Here is a 17,957-nt window from a genome sequence, read left to right as displayed (position 1 = left end):
AGTCCCACAGGGGTCTAACAGAACCACCACAGCCAGTTCCGCTCCAAACCCAGCCAGCAGTGCGCTGGAGCCATTTCTCTCAGCTGCCCTGGTACACCCCGACACATGCTCAACCAGGAGCTGGGAACGTACGTGATGCTTCACTCCCTCCTCCACGGACTCGATGTTGCACTGCATCAGCACCACCTGAAACAGAAGCAGAGATGCCCTGTGACCGGCTGCAGCTGCGGAGCTTGGCCGGGGAGGGGGAACGGAGCTCCCATCGCTCACCTTGCGGGTCTCCACCTCAGCAGGCTCCGGAGTTGGTGTCTTCACTGATGGAGGAGCAATGGGAGATTTCACCACTACCTGCTGGGGCTGCTGGGGTCGTGGCATCCCAAAGGCTGTGAGTGGGTAGATCCCATTCCTACAAGAAAGGAGCCGTGTCCAAGGTTATGCCTCTCCAAAATTTTTCCAGTCTCACACACAGTTAAAATCACCCTTTATAAAAAAGAAAAAAAAAAAAAACAAAACACAAACAAACCCTCTTACCTTACATCCTCCAGGAACTTGTCCAGCTCCAGTGCTGGAGACTGTGAGAAGCTGGGGTGGGAAAAAAAAAAAGTGTCCTGAGGTGAGAAGTCATTTAACAGAACCATCACTCAAGCCTCTTCGGATGCAATTTCAAATCCCCATGTCCTAGCCTGCAGCCGTGTCACTGGCCAGGATGGGTACAGCCAGCCAAAGGTGAGACGGACTCCAGTCTTCCTGCACAGGAAGGAACCATTCACAGGAGCTAAGGATGAGGCAACATTTTAATTATGGCAGAACAGGTACCGCCTCCCTGTAGAGAGCTGTCTGATGTGAACGATTACGTGGAATCTGGCCCAATAACACCACGTTCTAGCGAGGTTTTTCAAAGACATCCGTCACAACAGACCCACAAAGCCGGCATCCCATCTCCAGCAGAGCGAGGACACTCGGCACTGTAAAGGCAAGAGCCCCTCAGCAGCTGGTGGCACAGCATGACCGGCCGTATCACTCCAGACCAGAAACTACACCTCAGGATTTAACATCCTGCCCAAATACTTCTCACTGGAGTCCAGGATACTTTTGTTCCCTCTGCAGTTTCTTTCCTAGATTGCTCATTCATCTTGGTGGCTGCTTAATGAAGTGCCTCGGAGGAAAGTCTTCCCACCAGTTCTTTTTTAATTCCCCAGCCTCTGATCTGCTCCAGGACTGCTCACAAAGGTTGCCATTTTGTACCCGCACATCGCACTGATAACGTCTTCAGACACTTCACCCAACCACCGTAACCTTCTCTCCCACGATCGGGCACCCTGAGACCACATTTGCTCTCGTTTGCGGCTGCACAGAAGAGCATTTCCAACAAGCTGGAAATGGCGTTTTCCTGTGCTGTTACTTCAAAGCCTTCTCAGACAGAAAAGCAGCTATTATTGTCCCTTGCGCGGCACAGGGAGTTAGCAACACCAGCACTGTCCACAGTGAGTACCTCACTTCTTTCTGGTTTTGACTAACAAGGAGACACAGGTTCTCCTACTTTACTAATTCCCCAGTAAATCACTTTCCTCATCACCTTAATCAATTCAGCTTTTCAGTGCCCACTTGCCCACAGCTTCTTTTAGACTCGTTAAACAAAAGTTCTGAACAGCCAGCATTCCCCGTACCGCTTCTTTTAAGAATTTCAGAGATTAGCCAGAGGCTGCAAATGGGTCGAATGCTGTCACGGTGCCCTCCAGGGGCTTTGCGGTTCCATCAGATCTGGCAGGGGCTGCACGTCTGCCTCGGTTCCCCAGACGGCTCCACAGCCCTCTTCAACACACACAACTGTCACTTTCCCATCCTCTACTATATCAGGAGTTTTCAGCAAAATTTACAATTTTTTCTAGCAGCTCAGTTTGCATGGCACTCCAATAGCCATCTGGAAAGGACGCTCTCTGACATTTCAAGTCATTCCTGCACTTTCTTTTTCTTTTTCCAGCACTCCAGCCTGGTGTGTGCCAGCTAGCCAATGCTCTGCAGACTGACGCCCAATATATGCAAAGAATTTCTCTTGCACAGCTTTGGCTATTCACTCTTTATCCTCCATTTTCAACCTTTAATTAACAAAAAACATTCCAAAGGGAATTCAATGCCATTATTTACTAGCGCTGTGAAGACCGGAATGTCAGTTCTTAGAAAGGTCTATATGGGCCAAAGAGCTTTTTTTATTTTCCCTGTTGTCTTGATCACTTTTGTTCAGTAGCCTGTGCATCCCAGAGTGCTGGGCTACCCTGGAAACACCCTGGTCTTCTCTGGAAATACAGTATCCACATCTTAGTCTTTTCAGCTAAACCCTCAACCAGCTGAGGTTTCATTATCCAGAATCTACCATCAATTCTCAGCACCCTACTTGCCCCATACATACTATGCTCCCTCACTTAGGAAGCCACCTCCATAGTTTAGGCGGCTGCAGCGTGTTACTGACAGCTGCCCAAAACAGCCTTTCCCTTTGCATATCGCAGAGTAAGCTGCTCCGTTAAGAAGACGCTGAGGAACCGTTTCTCCAGCGTATTGGATTCCATTTGACAAGCCTGTGGCTGGTCCGAGTCACCTCCCCTGACTGTTCAGCCAGGCTTTGCTAAGGGCTGTTCCAATACAGTGAGTTAACTTCCCACCTCTCCATCTGGGTAACAATTCACATCTCCGCTGCACGGAATCTGTTCACAGAACATGGCTGCAAAGTCGTCTTCCACCCAGGAGATTCCCTCCACAGAACATGTTCTGTGCCCAGAGCGTGACTGCTCCTCACCAGCAGCACCATCAGCTCCCTTTTGTTTCCCAGTGGGTGGTGAAATGCCAACACTAACTTGAAGGGATCCTTCAGTGCTCACCCCGGTGCCCCGGCACCCATTCCACACGCACCCCATCAGCCCCCTCCAGGCAACAACGCAGGTACTCACATCATCTTGACTCCTTCCCTGTCCGCATGATTAATCTCTGCCAACACTGCACTCATGTCAAGGTTTTTGGTCATTTCTTCTAAAGCATTTTCAGGAATCATATCTATTTAAAAAAAAAAACAAAACAAAACCGAACAACTGCAATTCCTTTCCAACGTAAGAAGAGCAATAAAACCCCCAGAGGCTCCTGGCTGTTAATCCCCTGTGCCTCTCGGAGCAGGCAGGGCACCACCATCCCCCAGGCCCTGCAGTGACGGCAGCTCTGTTTCACCAGGCTTGGTCCCTGCCTGTTAAGAGCAGCCTGAAGGTCCCGTTTTCCAGGATGCCAGCAGCACTGACAACTTAGGGAAGCTTTGCAGAAGGCAAGATGTGGCACCCTGGGGCTCCATACTCACGCTGATGTCCAACGATGCAGTGAGCAGCGAGCAGCTTTAGCGATGGCACCTCAAACAACGCCTGATGAAAAAGGAGCTCCCGGGCAGTAGGACGCTTGCCAGGGTCCTGTTCTAGACACTTCTGAATGAACTCCTGAAAGACAAAAATCACATGAGACCACGTGCAATGCCAACATGTCTGCAGGGATGCTGATCCCTCCTCGCTCACCCTCTGCAGGGGGTCCTCCAGCAGCTGGATGGCACTGTTAATGGCCTCCTGGGGCACGTACGACGACTCTCCGTTACCCTGTATTTCCAGCACCGCCATCTGCAAACACAGAGCAGGGTGTCAGTCTTCACGGAGAACTACTGACTGCACTGGACAGAGCTCGAGGAGACCACTGCCAAGCGTGAGATGGCAACAGCCAGGTTGGTTGGTGCTATTTAAGGTCACAGTGTGTGGAGGCAGAGAGAGAGTGACTGCCTCGTTACAATAGCTTGTCTGCAGCACCCCAACGGCTTGCCAGGAGACCTGAAAACTACGCCAGCATCACCTCGGACAGTAAGTATCTCCATTCTGAACCTCATGATGCATTGGCCTGTACTTGTGCTTGATAATTCCCACCCTCCAATGAAGCAGTAACTGGATCACTGCCAGAATCCAACAGCACACCCCCGGCTGGATGAATAGCCCTGTAATACAGGCAGAAAAGCAAGCAAACAATGCCATCCAGAACTGGCTCCAGCCAACACATATTCCAACATATGCACTAATTCCCAGCTAGGAAAGGCTGGCAAGAAGATTCCAGAGAACACCTTAGGATGCAACTCAAGTTTTGTGTTCCCACAGTTCTCTTCCTGCTTCACTTAGGGGATGTGCAGCATCGGTTCAGAATTCTTTGTGTTGGCTCTTTCTGACAATTCTTCCCAGAAAATACTCTTACCAACAACTCCCGTTTCCTAGACTTGGGCCTGCAGATTGCAAGGACAGAGAACCACTAAGCTGCTAAGGTCAGGTACCTCAGACTCACGCCTGACTGCAACCAGCACCTGTATCAGGTGGGGACAGGCTGTCCCAGAGAAGGTACGGACTACATCTGTCCTCTCCTCCAGACCCCACAGGAAGAACGGGTCCTCCCCAGACAGGGAGCTCCATTCTCCATGTACATTAAGCGCAGTTTGTAGCGGTGACTGCTCCCACCAGCCAGCACATCATACTTCAGAACTGGCCAAGACCCACAGAGTAATGAATTACATGTTAGGAATTTCAGAAAGAACTACACATTACTGAGCTATTTACTCCTCAGTAAGGCATTTGGGGGAGCCTCGATAGGGATCCCCCCCAAGGCAAAGTGCAGTTGGCTCAGGGAACAAAACGCACTTGTTGCCAAGCTAACCCACCCACAACCACGGCGTCCCCACAGAGCCATCTCCTTCCCTCAAATTCATTCTCTCTGTCCCACAGCCAAAGTGTTCCATACTCACCTCCAGCGCGCACATCCCAAAGGAGTAAATGTCCACAGCAGTGGTGACATTGGCAACTTCTGTAACACAGAAATAACGCTGTTATCAGCCCATCCCTGCATGCAGCAGTACCAGCAGGACCGCCTCTGTATCAGGTATCCTCCCCCGCCCCGCTATCAAAAGACAGAAGAGTTGAAAAATTTAAGCAGGCAAATAACTCAAAATCATTAATGTGACATTTGTCATGAGCCTGTAGTTGAAAACAAGACGCAGAACAGCTTGGAAGCATTAGTAAGGCCAACAAAACCAGGCTGGCAGCTGTAGCCACACCATACCTCCATATTCTGGGGCAAAGAAGTGCAGGTTCTTCTGTTCCTCGCGACAGGTCTTCACGTGGTTGTTAATTGTGTCCGGTGCCACTAGAAGAAAGTAATGAATGCTTAGGGTACAGGAAACCATAGCCCATCCCCGACAAGATCCCAGGGAGCACATGCAGCTCCAGGGCCTTCTGGTGCCTAAAGGGGCAGCACAGTGGAGTTAAGTTGACCCTTCATCAGCCCCTCATCTCAGGTCACCTGCCCTGATACACTTCTCCATTGTGTCCTTGGCTGCAGATGGATTAAGGCAGCTCAGCATTACTCTCCAAGAGCAAACCTGGAGACCACAGCTTCTCCCGAATGGGAAGACAAGCTGGGAAGGACTCCTTGTTGAAGTGCAAGTCCTGAAAGCACCTAACTTACATCAGCTCTACAGCATTTGTCACAAGCAACTCAACAGGAGCCCCAGGAACAGCCAGAGATGCCCAAGATCACTGTAATTAGTCACTGCCTCAGGGCTCTAGGAGAGGGACAGAACTACAAGGCAACTCTTTCACATGTCAGCAGGGCACCCATGCCAAAGTGCCTCAAGACAAAAGTCGAGCAAAGCTGCTGAATGAGGAGACATGACCACGCTGACAACAGAGGCCTCCCAGCAGCCAACACCTCCACAGCAACAACCGCACTCAGAGATACAGGGAGGGAACAGATCCCAGCCACAAGGACAACGAGCAGAACACAAGTATGGGCCCCCCATAAAAGATAAGCTTTCAGGACAGCCACCTCTGAAAAGACCGCAAACAACTCTCCAAAGCTAAGCAACTGCTCCACCAGGGAGAAACACCGAGGTAGGGAGGGAGCACGGAGTCACCACCCCATCTGAAGCTCCACTTCCACGCTTGAGCACAGCCTGTCCCAGTCTGAAGTCCACCTCCCGCTTTGTCAACCTCCTGGACAATCGCAAGTGGTCCTGGTGTCCGTACTGCTACAACATAGATTTACAAGGGACATGCCAAACCGCCTGTACTTTTTCAGGTGTTCCTGGATTAGGGCAGGACACACCAAAGAGGATTCCCAGTTGAACGAGACTGAACTATTTACCAGCCTCAGGGGAGAGATGTTCTTTGGGCTCTAGTCCGACATGAAGGATCTTCCTTGGTAACTCAGCTCAACTTTGCTGTGCGGCACATACCAAATCATATTATCTTATTCAAGCACCAGAAACTGAGCTTGCTCCAATGGCCGGTGTCTACTGTCCCAACCAACCATCCATGAGCGGCTTACTGCTTTTTGTTCTTGTGCTAGCTTTTCTCTTGCGAGTCCAGTGAGATTACTTCATTCCTAGTGCTTACGTGTTTACTTCACAGCACTAAGCAGAGTTCTTTGTCCTCTTCTGAAGACCTGCTCTGCGTTTTCCCAGTGACATTGACCGCTTTAGACGAGCTCTGGCTGGGGCCATGCACAATCACACCAACTCCCTCTACTGGGGACTCTGCCCCATCGGACCTTAACACTGCACACTAGGCAAGTGGGTCAAGTTCATCCCTTGAATGGCTCGTAGCCACCAGATCCTCCTCAGTTCCCGAATGATGAGCTCTAGACTTTTGTGCAGCTTTGCATTACCAAGTTACAACTGGAATTTGTCCAGTCCTCTGATGTCCTGTGCTTCTGGAGGATAACCTGACCTACCTCAACATCACACGTTCCCCCGTTTCTATTAACGGCCCCAACGTTCATGAGCTCAGTGCCTGAGGGACCCCAAGCCCCCTGGCAGGGCAGCCCTTTTTCCACTTGCACCCCATCACTCCGCCTCCAGCCAGCGCCTGACCGGCACAAGGGCAAACCACCAGCACAACCCGTTCTCCCACCGGGCCTGCTGAAGAGGTTCTGTTAGACCTGCTCTTGTCTATGCCGGTATCTGCCTTAAGGAGCCCACCGTGTGTGTCTGGTCTATAGGTGGCTACTAAGAGAGGAGAGGCTACGTCGGGTCTTTTCCAGCAGCTGGATTTCCTCATTATTCCTGCTCTTTACTGTTTCTTTCTGTAGATGTTTTGGCCCAGGAATCAAGATAAGGTTTAACAGTATTGACCCCTCCCCACTCTAAGTTATTCTTTTCTATTCAAAAGAACAATCCACCACTGTAAACCCAAAAAATTTAATGCTGTCAAGTGAGGTTTTGCCTTCTTAAAAAAAGCGCCACACACATGCACACCAAACACAAAACCACTCATGACTTTCAGAATTGCTGCTGGAGACTTGCAGGAGCTTAAAGTAATTTCACCTAAATCTGTAGTGGCGGCCGGAGGGCGTGAGAGGTGGAGATATGGATGGCTACAGCCCCTGTGAGGGGCCAGAGGCTGATCGCATCCAGAAACACAATATCGCTGCAGAGGCACAGACACATCAATACTGCGAAGTTTTTGATCAGAAACAAGTTTTTCCTCAGAGTGACCAATACCATTAGGATTTTAGCATTCCCCCGAGGCCTAGGCTGTAACGCAATCACAGGATCTCGCTGATCCCAAACCTGTTTGCTCTCTGTCTACAAGAACTATTACTTTGTCACAGTTTTTGTAGAAAAGGGCATTCAAGGCTTCAGAAACCCTTCTGCTCCGAAGTCTGAATTTTATTTTTTTAATGGAATACTATATGTCTTTGTGCAGCATGCAGCACACGTGAACTATCACAGAGGTGTTTTTGTGAACCCTGCCAATCCTAACACCCATCACATGCATGATGGCCTCTGACTGCCGAGAACTAACTAGACCATCTGAGGATATAAAAATAAGACTTATTTTATAAGTCTTCTATTCACTCTGCCTTTCTTATCGGTACAATGGTCTGTAAGAGCAAACAGGAACCCAAACCCCACCTCAGCTTTGCAGCTTTGTGCAGCCAGAGGTCTGTGAACCACCACCGGGAGCTGCTGCCAGCCAGGGCGCTGGAGAAGGGCAGAGACATCAAGGTCTGCCCCGAGAGAGGGGCACGTGTCAACAGCGACAGCCTTGGGGAAATTCAGCAACACCCAGGACAACACTATCCCATCAAACACGGAGCAGGATCAGCCAGGTATAAAGTCACCTTCTTTGATTAGCTTCATTTTCCAACATGTGTTTAAATACTGTTACTATGCGTGCTGGATGGCAAGGGTCAGTTCACTACCCAGCCATTTGCTCCTGTTTCACAACAGGGCAGAGGCAGTCATCAATCAATCAATCACAAAAAGGCGTGATCGACAGAAACCTCAGCCAGTGATGCAACTTAGGCACTCCCACACCAGAAAGGCGAGTACGATGGAATCCTTGCCCAACCTCTGTCTGTAGTGGCTGTCTGCGCCTCACTAAGGACTTGATAATAAGCTTCTCTGTGTCCAAGTCCTACGGACGTTCTGCAGTGGCATCAGCATTTCTGGGAGGAGCGGGGCTTGCACCGTCTGTGGGAACTTCCAACTCAGACACACCAAAAGGCGGTTTGGAATGTGCTGTTGTAGGTCATCCAGGGACCTCTCCACTCTGATACTCTGGTCCTTGTGCCTCCAAACTTGCAGAGTCCCACTGGAACTCCCCAATGCATTTCTCCGTCACTGTTGCAGAGACTGGCTATGCGGCTGGCTTTGATTAGCCATGCATGGCAAGCTTTTTTCCTGTCCTAGCACTTTATATCACAGCTCATGTGCAACTTGGATGGAAGTCACATGCATAACCTTGCTCTGCTATTGCAAAGCTGAAGCGATGCAACAGTAGAGCAACAGCGTAAGACTGTACCAGGTTCTTCCACTGGGTGCCTTCGCACCGAGCAGAGACGGCCTGCCCGGACACACATCTCTTCCGTTCATCACCACAACAGCAACAACCCGCTATTGAAGTCAGCTCAGGAAAACCCACTGCTGGCATGTTAAACAAGGCAGACAAAAGTGATCTTACACCTTGTGACAGTATTTTAGATGTTGGGGCAAGAAACTTTGGGTTTGGTCTGGTCTAGTCACCATTGCAAGTCCATTACATCGGTGTTCAAGCCACTTAGCTTGAGAGGAGCTTCACCTGAACATGCATTTTAAAACAAACTGTTAACTGCAAAAGATAAGAATACACACTTTAAGGTACCTCTGACACAAACTCTTCTGACCGATTTGCACATGGTTGCTACCTGCCATCCACTACTATATCTGGTGATGACTCTTAATTCTGTGAATGATCAGGTGCATGAAGGCTAAGGACAGTTACGGTCAGCAAGACAAAAAATGAAGGCCAAAAAGGAAAGCCAGATCACCAACATTAACAACAAACAAGCCTTTCTCAGCCACAGAGAAGACGACAGCAAGGGAGACAGACTACAAGACGTAGCACCGCATGACTGACCAGCGTGGTAGGAAATTAGCAAAGCAAAGATGAACTTTAGAAAGGATTCAGCCACATATGGTGTCCATGCAGAGCAGACGATAGGAAGAGACGTGATGTACAGTAGAAGGTAGGACAAGCAACTTGCCTTTGGCAAGCTGAACTCAATCTGACAATAAAAGCACAAAGAGAAACAATCAGTACAGGAACACGCAGAGCTTGCTAGGCTTCTCAAACCCCCAAGGACAAGCTAGAGCAGAGAGCTCAGCAGGGTCAATGGCTTGTCAGAGCACCCATCAGTCAATAGGTGTGTCAGCCAAGAACGCACTGGGTGGTTTTGCTTCCCAGCTATCACCAGCAGCAGGTTTGAGCAGAGATGCCCAGCCGCATAGCAACTTGCCCTTTCAAACACTACACGCTGCAGGAGAAGTTGTCCTCTTGTCCTGTGTCCAATTCACACCCACCTTTGTTCCGCGTTCAACACTTCCTCCTCGCAAGAAGGAAAGAGTCTGCCCAAGTCCTCCCTTTCCTCCCGAGGACACCACTGAACCACTCTGCCTCTTGGAAACGCCTAAGCGTTCTCTAAAGCAAGAGTATATGACTCTGCTCTTCTAGCAAAGTGCTCAAGTACTCTGCACTCCAGAAAGCAGAGGAAAACAAGATGACAACGAGCAGGATCAACAACTAACCCTTCAGATTCGTCCCAGGCTTGCTATGCAACGCAGCAACAAGGGACAATTAACACGTTACCTGTGCTGCACCATACCAGCACCACAGGGACCCAAAAATAACCAGCTGAGTGCAACTATAAAGGGATGGCCACAGGATAGGTATGAGGCCACATTATTATCCCTGCACTCATACACTCAAGGCATTTTCACCACTGCAGAAGAGCATAAGGCTGCACAAAACCAGGACATTTCACAGTTCATTTCATTTGCACACTAAGATGACAAACGCATTTTTATTAGGGAGGGCAAAGCCTAGAAAATAAGCAACTAGGAAGCTACTGGAAACAAAAAGAGGCAGCAAGCCATTAACCACCCAGTCAAACACGAAAAGCAGTGGCAGATTTAAGTTGATCACAGAACACAAGCATCCTACAGCCCTGCAGATCTATGTCAGGGATTGTAAACAGTGTCTGCAAAGTTATTTGCAACATTGAGCACCAGAAGAAAGAGGATTTTATTATTTTTTTTAACAGTTGAATATCTAATGAGATGAAGAGGCAAAGACGGTCACTACATAGTTACCAGTGCCAGGTAACAATCCCCCAGCTGCTCACATCCATGTTCATTCTTGCCACATCCATTGAATTGTATAACTAATCTCTTCTTAAAACATTGTCCACGTCTTACTTCTGAGAAAACACTGCTGAAGCAGAACCAGTGGTACTCGCAACAGAGAGCTGGCATCATACAAGAACTCATGTACCTTGAAAGAGGTATCCCTCTCCACAGAAATAAATATAGAACCATAAAATCATGGGATGGTTCAGGTTGGAAGGGACCTCTGGAGGTCACCTTGTCCAACCCCCTGCTCCAGCAGGGACACCCACAGCCAGTTGCCCAGGACCGTGTCCACACAACTTACGAATAGCTCCAAGGATGGAGACTCCATCACCTCCCTGGGCAACCTGTGCCAGTGCTCAGTCACCCTCACACTGGAAAAGTGTCTCCTGATGTTCAGAGGAAACCTCCTGTGGTCCATTTTATGCCTGTTGCCTCTGGTACTGGCACTGGGCACCACTGGAAGAGCCTGGCTCCGTCCTCTTGGCACGGCCTCTCCAGGTATTTACACACATGGATTTAATCCCTCTGAGCCTTCTCGGCTCCAGGCTGAGCAGCCCCAGCCCCCTCAGCCTCTCCTCACCGGAGAGATGCTGCAGTCCCTCAGCATCCTGGTGGCCCCTCGCTGGGCTCTCTCCAGCCTGCCCATGTCCCTCTTGTGCTGGGGAGCCCAACACTGGACCCAGCGCTCCTGGGGTGGCCTCTCCAGCGCTGAGCAGAGGGCAAGGATCCCCTTCCTCGACCTGCTGGCAGTATTTTGCCTAACACAGTCCAGGACATCTTTAGCCATCTTTGTGGCAAGGGCACATTGTTGGCTCATGTCAATATGAAGGCATACAAATGAATGATGGGAAGGAAAACAATCATGCTGTGTCAGGTTTCTTGTGAAGCAGTGGATGATGTTTTCATGTTTAAATAAAACATGTGTGACCACATCCATTACATGGAAGCAGAAAGCGGAAGTAGGCAGAGCAGGAAATGCAAGACCGTGGACCTAGGAGAGATAAAGAGGACCTGTAAGATAAGTACTTGTCGATCCTGGCTGCATGCAGGCTCTTAAGCAGGGACTCAGGAGCTTATTAGCACTTTATCTGGAAGAGTTCATGGTACAAACAACTTCATTCCGAACAAAGTGTGTAGGGAGATCTGAAATCTGCACTTAAAACCAAGTTCTAATTTCTAGACCAGAGGAACGAAGGTCCTACGGACCGGGGAAACCCCTGCTTGGGTTGCATCATCCAACTGCAATGCAGTATTTATATCAGAAAGATGAAGGGGTAGCAGGACTGCCATTCTTGCTCAGTTCTTTCATAACTGAAGTGGCAGGGCACTGATTAACTGCCGTAGCCTCACATCACAGTGCAAAAATTACATGCAATCAGAAAAACAAGAAAAGATACTCACTGAAATGCTACGGACTGAGCTACTCTGGGGAATCTTTTACTCCCAGAAGACACACACTGGAAAACAAAGTCCTCAGAAACAAGACTATGAAAATTATTTTATGTTTTGATTGGCTCTGCTTAACAGAAGTTTTGAACTTGCATACATACATATTTGATTAAAATGCAATTAGGGTCCACAAGTTTGAGTATTTCAAGTTTAACCTCCCTGAATTTCAGACTCTGATTACTGTTGTTTCACAACATGCCAGTGAAGCTGCACAAATGACCTTGGAAGACTTAATAACTAGAAGAGCTCATCCCCTGAAAGCAGAAGCCAGAGGGAAAACACTACTTGTCCCACACGCCTCAAGGCCTAAATCACGAAATTGTCTAGGTTGGAAGGGACCTCTTGAGAATACAGCTCACCCCCTGCTCAAGCAGGGGCAGCTACAAGTCACCCAGGACCGTGTCTGGTTTGAATTATCTCCAGGGAGGAAGATTCCACAATTTCTCTGTGCAACCTGTTCCAGGGTTTGATACCCCCAAAGTAAAAAAAGTTTATTCTTGGGTTAGATGGAACTTCACGTATACCAATTTGTGCCCATCGCCTCTTGTCCTGCCCGTGGGCACTATAGAGAAGTGACCGTCTCCCTCCTCTTCATTCTGTCCCATCAGGTATTTATATACACTGAAATGATCCCACCGAGCCTTCTCCTCCCAGGTCAAACAGTTTCATCTCTCTCAGCCTCTCCTCCTGTGGACAGACGCTCCAGTCCCTTAATTGCCTTCATGGCCCTCTGCAGGATTTACTCCATTAAGTCCATCTCTTTCTTGTACTGTGCAGCTCAGACGTAGGCACAGCACTCCAGATGCATCAGAGAGAAGAAGGATCACCTCCCCGAGTCTGCCAGCAATGCTCTTCCCAACACAACCCAAGATGCCGCTGGCCACCTTTGTTGTCAGGGTGCGTTGCCGGCTCATGGTCCAGAGGACCTCCCCTCCAGGACCCCAAGTTCCCTCTCTGCAGAGCTGGCTTCCAGAAGGTTAGGCCTGAGCACGTTCTGGTACACAGGGTTATTCCTGCCCAGCTGCAGGACTTTACAGTCCTCCTACTGATGAACCAAGAGACTCCCCTCTGCTTAATTCTCTAGCCTGTCCGAGTCCCCGTGAACGGCAGCACACCCACCTGGTGTACCACCACTCCTCCCAGCTTTGTATCATCTGTGAAGTTGCTGAGGGTGCACACTGTCCCACTGTCCAGGTCATTAATGAAAATGTTAATCGGTACTGGCCCCAGCATTTACCCCTGGCGTACACCACTAGTGACATGCCTCCAACTAGACTTTGTGCTGCTGATCACAGCCCTCTGGGCCTAGATGTTCAGCTGGTTTTCAACCCACTGCACTGTTCACTTATTTAACCCATACCTCTACCCTGTATACCGGGCCAGTCACCTCACTGCAGAAGGCTATCAGGTTTGTCAAGAACAATTTCCCCTTCATAAATCCGCACTGACTACTCCCAACCACAGTTTTGTCTGTCTTGTATTTGTAAATAGTTTCCAGGATTAGTTGCTCCATCATCTTCCCAGGGACAGAGCCGAGGCTGACTAGCCTGTGGTTCCCCAGATCTTCCTTCTTGCCCTTCTTGAAGATAGGAATGACATTTGCTCTCTTTCAGTCTTCAGGAGCATCTCCAATTCTCCATGACCTTTCAAAGATAACGGACAGTGGCCTTACAATGGCAGGAGCCAGCTCCCTCAGCATTTGTGTGTGCATCCCGTCAAGCCCCATGGAACTAGGTACGTCCAGTCTTTTTTAAAGTGTTTCCTGAACTGATCCTCCTCCACCGAGGGTAAGTATTGCTCTAGACTTTCCCTCTGGCCTCAAGGGCCTGGGATTTCTGAAGGCCAGCCTTAGCAGTAAAGACTGAGGCAAAAAAGGCAGTGAACACCTTGGCCTGTGTGTCCTTTGTCACCAAGGCCCCTATCCTAATAAACAGAGGGCCACCATTTTCCTTACCCTTCCTATTGCTGTTTACTTGTAGAATCCTTGCTTGCTGCCCTTCACATCCCTTGCCAGATCCAACTGGTGGGCTTGGCTTTCCTAACCTCACATGACTGGACAGCATCTCTACAGTCCTCCTGCATCAACTGCCTCTGCTTCTACAAAAAAATTTCACATAAAATTCCAATAAAACTGTTCAGCAATTAGGGAGAACGCTGAGCATTTCATCCTGTAGATGTAAAATACTTGCTAAGTTTGTATTCAAGTGATTTTTCAAGAACTGGCACAAAGGAGCCTTCTAAAATGCTAATGTTCCACATGCCTTCAACCAAAGGACCCCAAAAGGAGCAGACACGTGTAACTGCCTTACTAATACTAAAATGGGTAGATGAAGACCTGGATGACTATAAGATATTCCCCGACCTATCCTGGGAATCCACAGAAAGGCACAGAAAAAACACAATCCAGCAAAGCTGAAGCAGCAGGTGCCTTCAATGCAACACAAAGAATAAATCTGACGACAGAAAAGGCAAGTTCTTATAACCTGCAGCACTAAACTGGGAAATTGAAACCTTTTCAGAAGATCCTATTTAATTGAAAATGACAACCAGTCTAGAAGATAATTGTTTTCTGGTGTTTTCACGAATGAGGTAACTCATAGCAGCACACAGAAGGTATACTGAGCAAGGAAGGCAAGCACATGGAGCAAGAGCCAGCTTTTAAACCTTCTGCAAAATAAAAATGAGAGTTCATTACCATCACGGCACAGCAGGAGGTAGATCTGTTAAGTACACATTCCACTCAGTGACTTTGCAATAAAGCCAAAGACACCAAATCTTACCACTAAATCTGACTTTAAAAACAAACCAACACCCTCCCCACAAAAGCACACAGCACATCATCACACACACGCACATTCAGTCGGGTCTTAGTGGCAATTTCAGAAACTAACCCCAGCAACTAGAAGCCCACCGATTGTCACTTACCTATGACTGCTCCTCCTGCCTTGAGGGGTGAGCTTAGATACGAAATCAAGGCAGGTCTCTGGTAACCATTTTTGCCACTTCAGTGGCAGCCAGATCATGAGATGTTTGTCAATTTATCACACCTAGAAATAAACCTCATGCTATTCCATCCGGTTTGTTCAACAGTTTCTCAAGAACAATCCAAATACGAAGAATCTTCACTTTATGACAGGCTTTTACACTACTGGGAGTCTCAGGGACTCGAACACAGACCAAGGCGAGACAAAAAAAAAAAAAAAAAAAAAAAGTAACCTGCATACCACTTTGGACTTTCTGAAGCATTCTGGGCAAAAAAAGTTCCTCTCAAGCCACATCTCATTCCCAGCAGCACCTGTAGTCAGAGACAAGCTTCTTCCTCTGCTTGTGAAAGTCTGCCTCAGCTTCGCCGAGTTTCTAAGCAACTGAAAGTGTTTGGCTTGGCAGGGGACGTGCTTGGCTCTGCACACAAAACTGTATGGCAAGAAGGTAAACTACATCAACTCATGTTATATCTTCCTAAATGAATGCCAACACGGGTGAAAAAGTTTTCCATTTTTATCATAGATTTGTCCATGTTCACTGATTTCAACTGTCTATTATTTTTTCTCTAAACCACACTTGCCTCAGTTAAAAAAAAAAAAAAAAAACAGATCCAAAATATCCTAGTAACCCCTATTTTATTTCCACATCACCTATTAAGTGCCTCAGGTGTCTGTTAATAGCAGCATGACAACTCTTTAAGCATCAGGTAACAAAATCCAAGAGAGTGAAGTAATGACTAAAATAAGATTAGTTACGAAAGCATGTCACTCACAACCTTATTAGCTCAACGCTCAAGCAAAACAGGAGCTTTATATCCTACATTTAGTGTTTTCAAACCCAAATCACAGTTCAAGATCTAAGGATTAAACAATTCCCAGCTCTCATATGAACAGTACATAGTGACATGACAGTACTGTTAAAACAAGTTCTCAGGAAACTGCTCTGGGTGACCCTGCTCTGGCAGGGGTTGGACTAGATGATCTCCAGGGGTCCCTGCCAACCCTGCCAGTCTGTGATTCTGTGAAACCAGCCAAGGAAGCTCAGTATTTCAAGGCCACTGATGCTGTTTCAGCACAAGAGAGGTACCGCAGCATCTTCTCCAGCCTGAAGACCACTGTCTGCAGCCCTTTTCTTGCCTTGGCAGAACAAGGGCCTTTTGTTCTGCTCGCAGCGGCAACTTGATTCCTGAAAAATGGCTTGTTACTCTTCAGCCTTGTTGCCGTCAGCGTGACTGAGCCCCCGCCAGAGCCCAGACTCAGTCGTGTCCCCACTCTGGGCTGGTTCTGGACCACCACCCTGCTGCATGTCCCCTCACCTCTGCCACCCGAAAGGCAGCCCAGCCTGCCCGACTCGCAGCGCTCCGGCAAACCAGCCATCCCCAAGGAAACCTGGCCTCCCAGCGCCGCAAGCCCCGAAGACATCAGCTTCCCCCTCAGCTACGCAAGATCCCAGACTGAGCTTTTTGAGAGCCTCTGCTCCGCCGGCGACGCGGAGAGCACACCACGTCCTCCTCCCGCACACAGAGGGAGCCCCTTCCCACCACCTCCAGCTGACAGTTGGTAGGTTCCTGACACAGCAGAAACAATCTCTAACCATCGAGAACAACCCTGATGGCAAAAAAAAAAAAAATTATTTTAAACATAAACATGGCATTCTATTTAATAGAGTTACAAATTGCAGCACTCAAATTCTTCTCCAGCCCCCGGCACCCCAACTCCCTCCTCATATGCACAAGTTTCCCCCAAACCAGAGCTTTGTCCGGGGGAACAGAAATAGCAAACCTTACTTCACAATCAGGGACTCATTTGGGCGGGACGTCTCTCTGGCCATCGGGAGCCAGACACATTCACTGAAACATTCATCTTAGAAACACAACATCTAAGGAGTTAAAACTACAAGCAAGCAATTGGATAGCCAAGCACAAAGCAAGGGCTAGTCCAGGTTTGGTGCCCAGCCAAGTCTAGCGGAGCAGCAGCAGGACAGAGCCTAATGTATGTGGAAAGTTCAGCCGGGAAGAGCTCGGAACAACGCATCGGCTTGGCTTGACATGCAGGAGCCGGCATGCACAAGGGTCCACAGACTAGCACGCTCTAGGAACAAGGAGAGGAGGAGAACTAACAACCAGGAGACTTCACAAATGGCGGTGCTCCCTCTCTGTAAGGCTTAGGCTGAGAGCACCGGGAACAGTCGGCATCCCAGCACAGAACACAAGGTCTCACAGGAGGATGCACCTGAGCCAAACGGTGTTACATCCAGCCTTATAGCAAGGGAACACGGTAGAAATAAATTAGAGTGTGTATGTTTGTGTGTGTTACAAATATAGATATACACACACATATATATATAAAAATATATATATACACACACAAATAATGTACATTACATATATAGTGGTAGTCACATCACAGGAGCGGAGAAGTTTGCTCACCATTAGCAAATATCCTATGAAAGACTGTTGGTAACAGAGCAGCCCGTAAGCGGGAAGTAAAACAAGATAGAAGTCAATGAGTTGATGAAATAGCAAGCACTTAACGCTGATAGAGACAGCTAGGTCAGAATCATGGCAAAACACGGACAAGACTGAGAATCTGGCCCTGCCTCCAGTCACCTTCTAAAAATAAATGTACATAAGGAACATTAGCGTTTCTAATTGAGAATCAGGCTGGGCAAGGGAGACAAGACACCTCTGACCAAATAGAAAATCACGGCTGACACTGAGGCTACGCAGCTGGAAATTCTCTTCTGTCTGCGAGCGCTCTACAGTCCCGTAGCACCCCTTCAGCAGACAACTACCTTT

The 17,957-nt window shown here is 48.5% G+C and overlaps 1 protein-coding gene across 2 annotated transcripts in view; it reads right to left on the bottom strand.

Moving 5' to 3' along the window:
• NRBP1 (nuclear receptor binding protein 1) overlaps positions 1-17,957 on the bottom strand; it is a 43,559-nt gene that overhangs the window by 1,310 nt on the left and 24,292 nt on the right. Inside the window, exons 8-16 of one of the 2 annotated variants that reach the window (XM_063330880.1) lie at positions 17,589-17,612; positions 5,116-5,199; positions 4,802-4,860; positions 3,546-3,644; positions 3,338-3,470; positions 2,943-3,045; positions 532-582; positions 271-406; positions 133-186 (exon numbers count right to left, since the gene is read on the bottom strand). In XM_063330880.1, coding sequence (XP_063186950.1) covers positions 133-186; positions 271-406; positions 532-582; positions 2,943-3,045; positions 3,338-3,470; positions 3,546-3,644; positions 4,802-4,860; positions 5,116-5,199; positions 17,589-17,612 — 743 coding nt within the window. The remainder of the gene's footprint in view (positions 1-132; positions 187-270; positions 407-531; positions 583-2,942; positions 3,046-3,337; positions 3,471-3,545; positions 3,645-4,801; positions 4,861-5,115; positions 5,200-17,588; positions 17,613-17,957) is intronic. The other variant, XM_063330881.1, reaches the window with a different exon arrangement.

The sequence above is a fragment of the Chroicocephalus ridibundus genome, chromosome 3 (assembly GCF_963924245.1).
Source record: "Chroicocephalus ridibundus chromosome 3, bChrRid1.1, whole genome shotgun sequence".
NCBI classification, from domain to species: domain Eukaryota; kingdom Metazoa; phylum Chordata; class Aves; order Charadriiformes; family Laridae; genus Chroicocephalus; species Chroicocephalus ridibundus.
This window is presented reverse-complemented; position numbering and strand designations above follow the sequence as displayed.